Below are 16155 nucleotides of genomic sequence, written 5' to 3'. Positions count from 1 at the left end.
TCTCTCTCTCTCTCTCTCTCTCTCTCTCTCTCTCTCTTCCTTTTGCTTTATGTTTGTTGGCACTCACGGGCCACTTTATGAAGGGCACCTGTCCACCTGCTTAATAAAGCTAGTATCTAATCAGCCAATCATGTAGCAGCAACTCATAAAAGCACACAAACATGGCCAAGAGATTCAGCTGTTTGTCAAAACACAAGAATGGGGAGCAAACATTTGATTCAAGTGACTTTGGCTGTGAATTTCTGCTGCAACATGCAGATGGTAGTAGAGTCATTTGGTGAAAAGAACTGAATGCTACTTATGAAAAATGTGTTTAAAAGCATGTATGTGTTCACATGAAGCCTGTCACAAAGCCCTTGTTATTTGACACTTATTTTAAAGTTATACAGTCCGTAAGTTTTGCCTCTTTGTCGTCATCTCTGTTTGAAAACCTGGAATTGCAGCTGTGTGCGGAATTATCTCGCTTGCGTGGGTTGTGAGTGGGCGCGGCTCCCGCGCGGATGAATCTAATGTTCTGAAGAGTATGTGTGGCAGTCAGTCACCGCACTGGTGTGGATATTTACTGTACTTCGCAATCACAGATTCTAGCCTACATCTTGCAATATGACCCAAATAAGAATTTTCACCGTATATTGTCATCTGAACAAGTAAGTAACAAGTCTGCCACGTTTGTTCTGACCAACTGAGGAAAAAAGCATTACCATAAATCTCGCTACCAATGGTGATTAAATCTAAAGATCGGTTAGCTCATATCACATCAAACCGTTCAAATTATTATTATTGTTATACTTTATTCTCAAATGATTAATGTTAACAACATCAGCATTGGTGACTATGAGTATAGTGTGTATTAGCGTGTAGATTTCAATTTCTGCACAGTCTAATATATTTGTCATACTCTTCGAATTTCATATTAAGAAATTCTTTTAACCCAAAGAAGAACCTCCTTGTGAGACAATAAAACCACCTGAACAGCTATGACGACCTTCAAAACAGAACAAATAAAAGGCTCTTGAGGGGAAGCTTATAATTGTTGGTTTGAATGAGATGATCACAAGAGGGATCATAATAGAAACTAACAATGTGTACAATCAGAAAGTACAATGAGCCGCAAGATCATGGAGTGACGTGGCTACAGGCCAGGGTGTGGCAAATACATTTGAAATTATTTCTCACAGCTTCAATGGTCAAGCCATGTCAGCCAGGACTTGACAATGTTGAACGTATAATTGTGAAATTATATATGACCAGTTTTCGGATATTAGCAATGTAACCAAGCAGGTACTTCAGTCGAACGGTTTCAGATTCTTGTCTGCAGAGGTATAAATTATGTTGTCATGTGCTGTCCGTGTCTGTAAAGACACAAGACTGACAGAAGAATGTTAAGAGTGACAGCTGTATCATTAGTTTGACCAAATAAAAACTTACAGACTAAATGACTGACTGGAAGGAAGACAGATATTAAAACTAGACTTACAGATGGAATTTGTCAATTATGAGCCAATTTATACACTACGTTTTTAATTTAGCACTGCAAGTACATGAAAGCAATTAAACATAAAAAAGCTAAATGTGTAAACCAATAAGGATGGTTTATTATCAATAACATACAGTCAGAAGGGATCCAAAATCTGAGACCATATTGCAAATCTGGGATTCAAAATATAATTTTGGAAATAAACGAGGTTAATGAAATAAATGAAGTATTTTGATATTGAAAACTTTTATATGTAGAAACATTTTTACATAATCTGAATAAAAGAAACTTTGAAAGATTTTGCATTATTTCTAAGTCAATAATCAAACAAGGAAATTTGCGATATTGAGTAAGTGAACTCCTTTATATATAAAAAAAAAAAGGTCAGATGTTCTAGTTTCCATTTAAGAACAAGATGCTCTTTGGATCATTCTCAGATCAAGCTTGAAAACATGATCATCAGGTTTTACTTAGGGAATTCACAGTTTGTTTGCTGCTGTCATTGCAGCAAAAGGGTGACAAACCAAACACAAACTTTCTTGTTGATTTTTTCATTAATTTTTCACTCAAATTGTTACACTGGTATTATAATTCATAATGGAAAAAATGTGATTAAATAAAAAAAGTACAGTATAGCGGTATCAGACTTTTCAACCCCACTTTAAGACACATGCTGAACTTTGCATTAATAAATGTTCCAAGATGAGCCAGGCTATGAGCAGATTTCCAGTCCTGACGAGGCTGAACGGAGGCCCTAAAATAGTTCCACTCTTCCCTACAGTGGTTCACTACAAGCCTGAGAGGATCAAGAAGGGTCACACTTAGCAATTACACAACTTGTTTATGTTCAATCTGCTCTTAAAATCTTGCACAAACTGGTTTCACGATATTACTCAATCTTTTATTTTCAGTTGTAATAAAAAGGTGGCATACATACACCCCACAGGTGTTAACTTAACTTATCCACTGCTGAAAACTATGCTGTGACAAGACACAAAGACGCAACACACTCCCAATATACTCTTTTTGTACAAGCCAAGCACATCTTACAGATTTTATTGCGATAAAGAGACTTTTGTCAAGCATCATTTTAAATAACAAACAAGAATTATATTCCATACAAAAAGTATATTTTCTGAAAGAAGCAGTGTAATAAGAATTAAAAGGCTGATTAAAACCACATCAGATTATTACAGACAGAGAGGGCCTACAGTCTGTTCATTTGTAACTTTCCATGCAGTGCTTGTTATTAGTTTTTCAAACATATGCAGGTCTTAACCTAAAACCTAGCAGTGTTTTTAAACATACTGTTCTGACATACAGTAGCTTAACCGTCAGACACATGGAAGAGAGTCCCAAAATGGAAACTGGCAGAACTTTGAATGCATAAATTTCATCCAAACCAACGCTATATTTAGAAATCTGCAAAGCAACAAGATAAGAAAAAGGTGCTTGGGGTTTAACACAGCTCACAAATCAACAAATAAGACTCGAAATTATCTGAAATTATCCTTATGATAGCGTTGCAACTTGGAGCAATTTGTTGCTCCCCCCAAAAAACACCTTAATGCCAAAAATACTACTGTATTTTTTAACTTTCCAAAAAATATGTTAAAACTCATTTGTTGGGTGAACTGAAGACAAGCCAATGTTTTGTTTGGAGCTGAACACAGCCAAGTGTGTCAAAAGCATGCTTATATTTATTTAGCTGTTGCAGGAAGTCTTCCAAGAGCACTAAAAAAACAACAAGTGGTACATAATTACAGAACAATTTAAATGACTACTGCCTCATTAAAACCAATTACCAGCACGTATATGGCGTGCGTTTACGAATTCTTCCTATGCTGGGTGTTTTATATAAAGTATTACTACGAAAGTAATACATGTATATTAAGCATTTAAATAAGTCACTATACATTAAGAATACACTCTGAATAAAGAGTAATAATCAGGCATACAGATAAACTACAGTAATCCAATATTTAGCATTAAAATTCTAAATTTTCTATTCATACAACCAGTCTTCAAAGTGCACCGCCTTGAGTTGACATAAAATAAGTGACTGATAAATAAAGAATTATTGATCAGATGTTCCGAATTGACTGCTCCAGTGTTTACCGAAAATTTCTGAGTACATTGCTAATAAAATTTGTGCCCTGGTGATATCAATCTACAATAGTTTTATTGTGCTGAAAGCTACATTTTAAAAGGACATCTGTGAGCTCTAGTACTAGTTTGCTGCCAAAGTAATGCACTTTCCAAACTCATAAAGATCGGATCGCAGACCTCCAGTCATGTGTCATGACTTCTTTGAACAATAAATAAAAACACAGCCCTAAAGGTCTCGACCGATCTGATTAGGATTTAAAATCCTCTTGAAACTCTGTCAACGCTGCAAATGGCTTCATAAAACAGGGGCCTGGCTGAACCTGAAAACCATTCCTGAGCCTTACTAACGTTAGCGGTTCGAGCTGCAAATAGATCAATGCCGTCCTCAAACGCTCGATAATCTGGCTTTAGGGTCAAGGCGCACACTCCATATAATCGGTCGTACCATTAAAACCAGTTTGAAACGAATCTAAATCAAAACGCCCCGGTATTTGATTTATTCGCCCCTTGCCCTGCAATGTCCTTCTGTCTGGCTCTGCTTTACCAAATGTGTCACAGTAGTCAAGAACTACGATCCCCTTTTCCCTTTAAGAGCGGTCGGTAACGTTTGTAGATTTACATTTAAACAGACAAGACTCCTATAGTATTAAATCCGTATCTATGTGAAAGACAAAACAAAGCCATTAAGTTACACTTACTTTCTCCATGTGTTTGTTGACAGTTGCAAACAGTGTAGACAGACGCAACCAAAACAATCAAAGTCCACAGCCGCATTTTGCCCCCGGGGAAACCGAAAATCTGTCCAAAAATCCCCTCCGTATACGTCTTGGTGTTGTTAACAATCTGTTTTAATAGTCCAGTGCTGTTTTGGAAGATAAAAATTAAAAAGAAAAGAAAAAAAGCCCTCTGTCACCCCCCTCAGAAAAAAATGGGCGGAGAGGAAAGTTCAACGTGTTCAATCCGCTCGGGCTGCTGCAGCTCTGCTGTCGCGCGCACTGACTGATGCTGATATGAAAACACGCTCGAGCGCTAAACTAATGACAGCGCGTGCTGCGACTTTCATTCACTGTAAAACAATCCACACGTATAAAGCATGCGGACTGCATCATTTACAATGATCGGCCGAATCATTTCCGATCGATTGCATATATTTCTCCAGCACTTGCGTAGATTGCTACAAGCTTGGTGAAAAAAACGAAAAACTGGCGAAGCACGGGGAGGAATGGCTGCGCACAGCGCAGGCCGAAGCAATCAATTGAGCGTCTGAACGAGACTTTTTTTGTTGCCGTTTCGTTTTATTTTTCAGATGGAAAGATCTTATAGTTATAATAAACTGTTTACAGACTTATAAGTTGCAGATAGTGCTCCTGTGAAACGTTCAAGATTTCCAGGGTTCGTAACGGGCAGATTTCTGTTTATACTTTTTCCAGGTTCCTGCTGACAGCGGGCTTTCGCCGTAGCGCGTTTACGACGGGTCGTACGCGCGGTAGTTTCTCCGTACTACTCCTCCCGGCGAGCCTGTAATCTGACAGTTTCGTATCAGTAAATCGGATCGGTTCTGGGGGCGTTTGCTGAAAACACTGCGACCGCTGAGATTTCCGCGAAACTTCTAGCCCAAATGCTCCACATGCAGTCTTTCTATGTCGCTTTGCAGGAGAGCAGTTGCCTTGCTTCACAGATCAATACAACAAAGTGAAGCTGATTCCGCAAAGCTCACTTACTCGTCTTTAACTCTCTCGAGGAGAATAAAAATGCAAGATTTTATTTATTTTTTTGTCCCCACGTTGGTTGTAGCTAGTGCACTGACATATCATCTCTCTCCAAGGATCCCCTTTCCTGTCTTTGCGCCAGTAAACAAGACCTGCCAGAGAATCAGATAGAGCACAAGGGAAATATGGACTGGAACGATGGACCGAGACAGCGTGGGGCACTAAACATTGGCATGCACTTTGCATATTATAAAACGCTGGCTTCTAGGCAATACATCGACATTATATGATATCCAGAGCATAGAAAAAAAAAACTTGTTTACTTTTTCCTCGTTGTGAATCTCGTCTTGGTAAATATACCATGATAAAACATGGCTTTTACCTGCTTCGTTTACCATGCTACATGAATATGGTATAGGAAAAATGTAGTTTATCTTAAGATATATTTTATTATATATAATATGTAGGCATATAAATATATTCCCATTTCTTAAAAAAAAAACTAAATCTGTGTTACAGTGAGGGAGTTACAGTGGAAGTGAATGGGGCAGATCTGTAAACATTAAAATACTCAGTTTCAAAAGTATAGTCACAAGACAAACAATATTATGCATGTGTTAACAGTTTTAGTGTGAAAAAAATAGCTTACTAACCTTTTCTGTGTGAAGTTATATACAATTTTACAACCTCACTGTCATTATAACATAAAGCCATAAAATTCCTGTAAAAATGATGAGAAGAACCTTACAGCTAATGACATGCAAGTTTTAACAAGAAAAAATGTAAATGCTTTTATAAAATGATTTTGCATTTCTAAGAAAAAACGAGGCTCAAGTTGAAATAATTTTTTTTGTAGTCGTCAACATTTTTAGCTGCTTCAAATTACGTTAAATCTACAACCTATAAACTGTGTAATTTAATGTTAAGTACAAAGAGTACTGAACCTAATCAACTTGATTGATTGAATTTAGTGATCCTGGATGCTCTGCGGTCTCTTTACTCTCACATAATAAAATCATTTCAGCTCAAATCAATATTTCATGTCCATTTGTGTATTTGGTAGACTAGAATCTGACTTGCACTCTCAGCCTCACACTGTCCAGCATTAGTATCTGTATTAATGCGTTGGCAACAGCGATATTTGAGGAAAACATGCATACCAAGAGAATATTCACATTATTATGTATTTATAATGCAGGGTTTTGCCAACTAGATCTAGTAAAACACATGTGAGTGATAAGCTGATGTTGTTTATGCCAACCACTCAATTTGATACAAGGTAGCTTCTAGGTTCCTTTAGGTAAGGTTAAAGAGGTTTGGAAAATTATTAGTTTGTGTTATTAAAATGTACTGGATATAAATCTGTATTTGACACTTATTGAGGAAGTAGTAGCACAACTGTATTAGTTTAACTATATTTTCTAAGACCTAGGAAAGTCTTTGAGAGAAAAAAGGGAAAATATAGGTTGGGGTGTAGTTCTGTTGAACTTATGAGCCTCTAAGCTGGAAGGAGATCATAGAAAAACAGTGTTGACTATGTAATTAAATCCGAGATGAAATGTCACATCCAAGATGATATCATCGCGCTAATCAGGATCTGGCTAATTCGGTTCTTCGAACGCACCTGTTGTTGATGATTAGTATTGAGTTATCTGAGATAATTGCGCGTTCATGGGTTGGTTTAAAAGGGGCTATGTATCAATACTCGAAACCACGGGCAAGTTCAAGCTCAAACCGGTGTGCACCGTTTTGCTACGGTTTCCGGTTTGAACGACATGTTTTCTGGAAACGGTGTGCAACGGGGTTTGAGATGCGTTTTCTCTTGTTTGGTGGGTGTTTCAAAAATGTAGGGCTGGGTATCGTTCAAAATTTTTTGATATCGATACCGATACCGATACCTTGACTTCGATACCGGTTCCTGAACGATACTTTTTTCGATACCAATTTTATGAAATCAATTTTAACAAGATTACATTATCTAAAAAAAAAAACTTTGGTTTTATTTTTCAGCTTGTTGATGTTTATACAAACTCAAAGACTCATCTCCTGAGCCACTGCACAAAGGAACAAAATGTAACCAACACAATAAATCAATGCAAAATAGTTTTAATAAAGCTCAAATAGTCTTCAGTTTACACATCTGTTAGGCTACATTTACACTAGTTAGTGTTCGTTTTAAAACGCATAGCTCAGACAGAATCATGATTTCTATTAATTTTCCACTGATTTACTGATGAGCATTAGCAGCTTCCAGCGCTGTCTGCCTGTGTTCTCTCTTCCATGATCGCTGCTCTGACTCAGAGGTAATAACATATTTAATTTCAGCAACATTACATGGCCAAAACACACATTAGACGGCAAACGGAAGTTATTACAAACACTCGATGGTAGTTTAAAGTGAGTTTTGAGTAAAAGCGGAATATAAATCTTATGTAGCATGATGCTACAGTTTGCATGAATGCTCTTTAAATTATTGTCCCTGGATCAGTAGGGTAGTACTCTTGTAATAAATTAGTGGTGGTAGTGGACAGATTTTAAGTATCAATTCTGCTTAAAAAGATGCCATCTAATCCTGTTTGCATGAAATAAGCCTGCTCCCGAGCAGGTTTAAGCTTACAGACCTGTTGCTATGACAGCAACTCCGGGATGAGCTTCGAAAAACCAAACTATCCAAGATCATGCCAAATCGTCAACAATCAAATCCAGCTAACTGAGTTAGCGACGTACGAAGAACGGGCCCCTGATCATCAGTGAGAACTGTGTTGGTAAGGAACAGGACTGTGTACAAGGTGATAAATTTGTTTATGCTGCCGCACATTCCTCACAGCTCAGATAAGTTGTCCAATAACATATGTTTAGGAATATTCTAGGATCAGTAGAAAGCTAATTCACCAGCACTTGTGCCACAATGTGGATTACAACAAAAATTATTTGGACTTGTCTCTTTAAAAAAGTAAAAAATGTGGGTTACAGTAAGGTACTTACAGTTGGACTGATCTGTAAATGTTAAAATATTCTGTTTCAAAAGTAAAGCCACAAGACGTAAACAATATATGTTAACATGATTTTAGTTTGTAAAAAATGGCTAGGCCTTTCTGTGTAAAGTCACATGCATTTTTACAACTTTGGTGCCATGACAACAAAACACCATAATCTCCAATATCAGTGTTAAAATTATGAGAACAACTTTACAACTCAAATAATACACACATTTAAACATTAGAATTAATGTAATTTCTTTTATTTAAAATTATAAACTTCCCATTTCTGCTTTTAGGTCCTCCAAAAATTGACTCCATTTGCCTCCATTCTAAGTGCTCCTCAATTTTTGCTTTTTTAATAAACAAGTCAAAATTAGTTTTTGTGGTAATCAACATTATGCCACAAATGCCTTTGACTTAGCGTAACTTGTTTTGAAATATTTCTTTAACACACCCATTTCTCTGTAGAACAATACAGAAAATCAATCAATAATCCCTGGGGCTATGTAAATTCATATTACATTTGAATCTGCTGTTGCCTATTTAGTTGTGTTACTTCTGGCATAGAAGAGTGTTGTTTCCATCTCTGTGTGTACACAGCCAGACCACGTCTGAAAACAAATCACACAATGCGTAGTCTGACTGATGTCTTCCCCTCCTGATGAACATGAGAGTGAGGAGTAGGCACAATAATATCCCCAATCCCTCTTGCCCTACAACCTGTTTACATCCTCTGTTCTAAGAACCACCACCATTATGTGTGGGAACACCACGTTAAACCCTTCCAAATGTCAGGTACACGGAGAGAAAACAACCGTCTTCGTCACCACTCGAAGTGAAAAAAGACACCAACGCCTTTGGCAATGTAAAATACATAAAAGCTAAAACATAATGGACTGAATTTCATAATGGATTGAATCCAAACGATTCATCTGATGCAGCAAACATACAGATGAAAAGGGAATCTGTGAGAACTAACAGGTTGCTAACAACATTTAAAGTGTTTTTTGTTTGTTTGTTTGCTTTTATTTGACAGAACATACATATATATATATATATATATAATAGATGGACAATTGGCAAAGACAGGATGATGATTCAGACTGTAAGCCAATGACAGTAACTCTCATGATGTATATGAGGATGTATAATCTGATGTAATAGTGATTACACTATATACTGGAAATACTTAAATGGGATCCTCAACAGTCTGCTGACCACTCATAACATGATATTCATAATCTCAGATTACTTGCAGGATACTAATAAATTCTGTGGTAAAAAATAAAAATAAAATAAAAAATCCACCACAGCAGTGTCAATAATGAACTTTTTCAGTAAGGGGCAATATTTTTACATTTAAGGGCAATTTTCTAATTACCTTATTAAATATATCTGTATTTTTGTTTTGTTTTTTTACTGCCACATTCTTAGTTATTTTAATCAATAACAATACTGTAGGCTGTTACCAATCATTTTTTCAGCATCAACAAAAGCCATGTTAAAAGTCATATTTTGGAAACCAGCTAAGATTATTTGTTTATTGCTTTTTACATATTACAAAACCAAGAATTCTCATTGGTTGTTTCAGTAGCATGAAAAACAAAACGGTTATTCAAACTGAGAATAAATTATATTATAGGCTAATGAAAGCGAGCCAACAACACTGAAGCCGTCCATGACTTCAGTCTAATGTGAGTTATGCACTTGCACTTTCGCAAAAACTCCCGTTATAATCGCTGGGAGCTGCAAAATAAATCTCTTACTTGCATCTTTTCTGCAGGTCGTTGCTTATGATGAGAGTGAATGCAAATGCAGATTCAGAATTCAGTCAGTGAGCGCGCGCACTGGAACAGCTCTCATTCTCTGCGGTGACGAATCAAAACGCCTCTGATTGGACACTGCATTCATAAGCTCAACAAAAACGTGCCTGATTGGTTATGATGCAAGGCGCGTAAAAAGAAATCTAATGCAACGTGAGCAAACCTAATGTAAATATAATGCCGCAATCGACATTTTTTATTTATTTTACCTTTCACAGTCGTAATAGACCTAGCTTAATCATTTTTGCCCCTTATCTTGACTTTGATGGGCGTTTTTGTTCATTTTGGTCAGAGAAAAATATGGAGATGATGGTCATAGATGGTTAAAGGGGTCATATGATGTTGCTAAAAAGAACACTATTTTGTGTATTTGGTGTAATGAAATGTGTTTATGCGGTTTGAGGTAAAAAAAAAAAAAACAACATTATTTTCCACATACTGTACATTATTGTTTCTTCTCTATGCTCGCAAATGAACGCTATTGGCTATTTTAAAAAGGGGCGGGGCTGCTTGATATGTCCCGCCCTGTATTCCTGTTTCAGTTCAAATTACGTCAACACAGAGTAACACTGCGTGTTTCTAAGCATTTCAAGGGAGGGATCTTATCTATTCACGAACAGCTTGTAACACTCCAAAGAGAAAGGAAAACTTGAAATCACATCATATGACCCCTTTAAAACATCCAACAAGGACTAGTAGACATGTAGGTCGTTGGCTGGTCTGTGCTATCTGCCATTAGAGAGGTCTGATCTAATTTAATACCTTAATTTCCTCTCAAATTACTCTCTCGGTTTTACAAACATTTATATTAGGAGCAAATAAGCATGAATGAGGAGGAGGAAAATCATGAGAGTAAATTGCAAAAGCTCACTAATCGCTTCTTTACAATATTGGTATAAGGTCACCATGACAACATGCTTTTAAATTTCAGGACTGTGTATTGTGTTCCTTCCTGTGATTGGTGGATTGGTTAAATGATGGTCGAAATGTGCAGGAAAGGTCAGTGAAAATAACTCGAAAACATGACACTTTTAGAGACGGGCTAAAAATGAACACAAAGTAGGGCAGGATGTTATTTCTCTGGTCACGTATTGTAATAACACAGGATGTCCTATTAATTGCCTTATTAAATTTGCTGCCTTTTTCATGCTGTTTTGGACTTGAAAGGAGAACATGAAGTATTATCAAAATTACATGTGAATGATTTTTATTTTCTTTCTTACTTATTGAGATGTTGTTGGGAAATTCTCACTTCTGTCATCAGATCTGAGCTTCCCTAGGGGAACTAAGCTTCTCAGATCTCTCACTTAATGCATGACATTACTGCAGTGATGTAGCCTAACTGCTCACAATAGGCTCAGTTAAGAGTTTATTCAAGAACATATACAAGCAACAGTGGGATAATTATGATAGAGTAAAGAATAAAAGATGAGGTTTGGATTTACTAGTCTATGGTGTGGAGTCTCTAAACTAAAACAGCTTTAGCAGGAATTGTATTTAGTTGTAGGAAGACCAGATGATTGTCACATGGTATAGTCACAGGTGAGTCAAAAGTATTTTCTTTAGCAGAGATGATCTATTTTGGTTGTGAACATATACACTACCAGATTTTTTATTTATAATGAAAGAAAAAGAAGTTAATACTTTTATTCAGCAAAGACGCAATACATTGATCTTAAGAAACCATTGCCACCACTGGTCTCTGCGATCAGCTTTGGCTCACAATGCATTTGGGAAACAAAGCTCAGATCAATGCTTATCAGATGACAGAGAAACAATCGGGATGTATTTCACAATAAACAAATTGCGCAACTGCTCAAAATTAATAAATGACATTAAGATTTGAATGAAAATGAAAAAATTACGTAAAGATTTTCTTAAAGGAAATTCATACTTTTATTCCGCAAGGATGCATTAAATTGATCAACAATGCAGTTATTTTGAACTTGTTCACCAAATTATGAAATTATGAAAAAATGTATCATGTTTAAACTAATATGAAGCAGCACAACTGTTTTCAACATTGACAATACTCAGAAATGTTTCTTGAGCAGCAAATGATATTAGAATGATTTCTGAAGGATCATGTGACACCGAAGACTGGAGTAATGATGCTGAAAATTCAGCTTTGATCACAGATGCATTTTATAAAATATATTAAAATAGAAAATATTTTGAATTGTTATATTTCACAATATTGCTGTTTTTACTGTATTTTTGTTCAAATAAGTGCAGCCATTGTTAGCATTGTTAGAGACTTCTTTCGAAAACATTACAAAATCTTACTGACCCCAAACTTTTAAACGGTATAGCGTACATGTAATGTTTATTTTAATTAGGCTATTTTGTGCAAGTAAATTTATTTAAACTGGTTGTTAAAAGTTCAGATGGATTGTGTTATGTTCTGTAATTGTTGTTAATAAATCTGTCAGAAAAAAAAATTAACAGTCTGTCAGCCTTTTACAAAAATTAACCATGGTTTTACTACAATAACCACAGTAGTAACAGCAGTTACCACAGATTTACCATGGTTGTCACTACACGAACATTATTTTAACCATAATATTTGTAGCAAAAACCATGGTATTAATAATAATAATAATAATATTAATACATTTTAGTACTTATGTAACACCAGGGCTGGACTGGGGTTAAAATTCAGTCCTGGACAAATCCAGCCCATCCGGCCCACGAGTTCCCCGTGAATGTTTTGCTGGGTTATTGGGCCTTAAATTGGAGTAAATAAATGAATAAATAAAACAGGATAGAAACAAATAATGATAGATATATTAGCCTACTGAATTCACTGCAAATGCAACTAACTTAATAATGCATTTTTGTCACATAGAAATGCACTTAGCATTGATTTATGAGCTATAAATGCAGAAAATGTACTGCTAAAACATTGATATTTATCTTTAATCAGGCTCTTATTTAATTAACATTTAACTACAATTAAAATTAGACTTAACATTTAAAAAGAAAGATGCTGATAAAGCTATTCTGTTAAATTATCCTTTGCCCTAATGAAATTTACTATAGTTCATAGAGTTTAACTGACTAATATTAGTAAGTAATGACTGACTAATACAACAAGTAAAACCATGGTCCTCATTACCATGGTTATATGTTTTTTTAAATACATGATAAGTAATATTAATTGAAATTTGTAAAAAAAAAAAAATAAAAATAAAAAAAAAGCCAAAACACCATAGGTTATTTGTACAGTGATTATTACTGCAAGTTAAATTATTATGGTGCTGAATTGACAAGCTTGTAATTATGTACTGGCGTTTCCCAGTTTACCTAGTCATGCAGTTTACATGGTCGTGGCTGTTTTCAGCCAGCATCACTACAGAACCTTTAATGTTCTCATATCACACGACTGTGTAACACAATTCTGTGTCACATCTGAATGGATCAAGCGACTTGCGCTTTCAGATCGTGGCGGAAGCGCAGCGCTGTGCGGGTGAGGAGGTGACTGATCCCGCTCTGCTATTGTTTTGCTCGCGGCTGGCGGATGCAGCGGGTAGAGCCGCTTCACACGTTTGGAGTATTTGCTTTTTGCAGTTTCGCATGCGCTGTAATGTAAAAACAGCGCCTAATATGTATATATACATATTTATACATTATAAGTAAACCTATGAGTGTAGTACCTCTATTTCTATATCTACATGTATGCCTTTAAGGCCATGTGCTGAATGATTTCTTGATCTGTGATTTCTTTCTTGATTTCCCTTTACCTACGAATACCGTTTCCAAACTATATACATTGAAGATAACATTGCTGTTATCTTCAGGAAGTGCTCAGTGCTGAGTTACTGTGTTGATATGTTAACTCTAGGCTTTTCATTATTCAATTACAGATATAGCTTGAAATCGTTATTATGTAACTTCCACATCACCTCATGAGGATATGAGGCCAGCTATAGGGTAATACAAAAGACAACACATAAATATCAGCTGCACCCATCACCTATGTCAAAAATGTTTGCTGCTCCAGAGATGTAGTCATTCAGACTAATTGAATCATTTTTTTGTGTGTATTTAGCAGGCTAACTGATCAATTTAACTCACTCAACACAGTTCAATCCATTTGCACGTACTCTAACACATCATGCTGGCATTTGCGACCTAAATATGACCTGACAGCACAGTCCCATGAGCTCTGACTTCTTTTGTTTAGCAGAATAAACACCTACTGAGGGTTAATGCTCAACCTCTGCCCTTAGTTAGCAAAGGGAAAAGGCAGAAATCTATACATATCTGCTTATAGAACGGGAAAGAAAACAGAACAGGAGGTGAAGGCAGCCATGCAGGCTCCCATTCTGGATGCCTGTTAGGAATGAATTTCAACAGAGATCCACCCCAAAGGTTCCTCCATGCATTGCTATGTAATGTAAATATGCTTGGGCCGATGCTGATTGAGTTTTTATCAGTCCTCTGTCTTTACCCTTCCTACGTTTCCCCTTCGAAGCCACTACAGTTGACAGTCCTGTAGTGTCCTTCTGAAAACAGAATGTATCCTGTTTCTGACCCCATCCCTGTTGCACTGACCCTACAGAACTCTAATAGGTCTAATAGGATTACATGTGCTGAGGCTGCTTTGAAAACAGTCCTGAGCCACTATATCGTCTGTGAAACCCCTGGGCACCATGTCATTTCTGTAGTGTGAGACAATAGTTGCAGAGACAGTGAATTTAAAAGAAACTTGCAGATAAAATAAAGACTGCGCAGGGCAGCAGTGTTGTTTTAGTACCATTGAGATATTTTATTTATTAATATTAAAATAATTGTAATATTTTGAATATTGTTTTTTATTTCAGTTTACATTTTTTAAGGAACAAAAATTTGTTTTATATATATATTTTTTACAGTTTTAGTTAACTATAATATATGTATTAAATATTATATTTTTAGTGACTTTTTTTTTAGTTAACTTTAATAACCCTGATGGGCAGCGTGGGGCGCTGTAATGGGGGTGGGAGTTGTTTCTACTGACCTGCCTCTTAAAAATGACTTGTTGGTGCAATCTAGACAGGTTTAACTCAGATTAAATTAGATTTGTATAAACCAGTTAGTTTGACATTTCTATTTTTGTAGTATGCAACTGTGCAAATCTTGCATTTAGATGGAATATGTGCACGAAATAAGTGCAAGACGAGCCTATATTATGACATGTGGTATAGCTCTGGTGTTATATTGTGAAACTCTGACTCAGCTCTTCAAACTGTTTGTTTCTCACTTCTCATGTGTGATTTCACCTCCTTGTTAGACACGCATTTCTGACACATGCTGCCGTTGGTGGCAAAATTGCGCCAAATACTGACTTTATATATATAGTCCAAAAACTATGGCATATAGACATACACACCAGTCACCAGCAACCAAAGGCGAAAGAAACTTTTTCTAGTGAGTAAAACCACAAAAAGGCTTCAGCTGCATCACGTCCAGTGTTGCCAACTAATTTTCAGGGGAAGTTGCTAAAGGAAGGTCGATTTGTTGCTAAATTATGTTGTGATGTCATCGCGCGATGACGTCATTACGTAATCACGACGCAAAATTGTCACTACATCAAATCTCAGCAAAAAAATGTTAATTTAGATTTTTTTCGTAAAATAATATAAATGCATAATATATTAAAATAGAAACAACTATTTTTAATCTCAACATTGAATTATTGAACACTTTTGAACGATTACATTTTAAGTTTTATTAGCTAGTAAACTAGTAAAACTATACATTCTGAACAATTCTAGTTTTAAGCAGTGTATTAGTAGTTAGTATGCTACACTAAGAAAAGTCTGTAACAATAGGGCACAATCTACTATGTTAATTCACAGGTAATTATTGTTTTTATACAGTCTATGGTAATTACTAGTAACTTTTCAATTTTTCTAGATAGTTTTCTTACAGTGTACTAACTGATCAACAAGCGCAGATACAAGCTACTAACAAGGTGTATCATAAATGAACAATTATTAAAGTATTATTATTATTATTATTATCATCAAATTGAACAACTGCAAATAGCAATAACTTAATTCATGTGATGT

The 16155-nt window shown here is 35.9% G+C and overlaps 1 protein-coding gene across 1 annotated transcript in view; it reads right to left on the bottom strand.

Annotated features, from left to right (window-relative positions):
- LOC107706379 (insulin receptor-like) overlaps positions 1 to 5433 on the bottom strand; it is an 82163-nt gene extending 76730 nt beyond the window's left edge. Inside the window, exon 1 of the mRNA XM_016510076.1 lies at positions 4285 to 5433. Coding sequence (XP_016365562.1) covers positions 4285 to 4360 — 76 coding nt within the window. The 5' untranslated portion in view covers positions 4361 to 5433. The remainder of the gene's footprint in view (positions 1 to 4284) is intronic.
- Between the last annotated feature and the right edge of the window lie 10722 nt (positions 5434 to 16155).

Source organism: Sinocyclocheilus rhinocerous, unplaced genomic scaffold, assembly GCF_001515625.1.
Source record: "Sinocyclocheilus rhinocerous isolate Xijiao unplaced genomic scaffold, SAMN03320098_v1.1 scaffold444, whole genome shotgun sequence".
Lineage (NCBI taxonomy): Eukaryota > Metazoa > Chordata > Actinopteri > Cypriniformes > Cyprinidae > Sinocyclocheilus > Sinocyclocheilus rhinocerous.
Note: the sequence above shows the minus strand (reverse complement) of the source record. Positions and strands in the feature narration are given on the sequence as shown.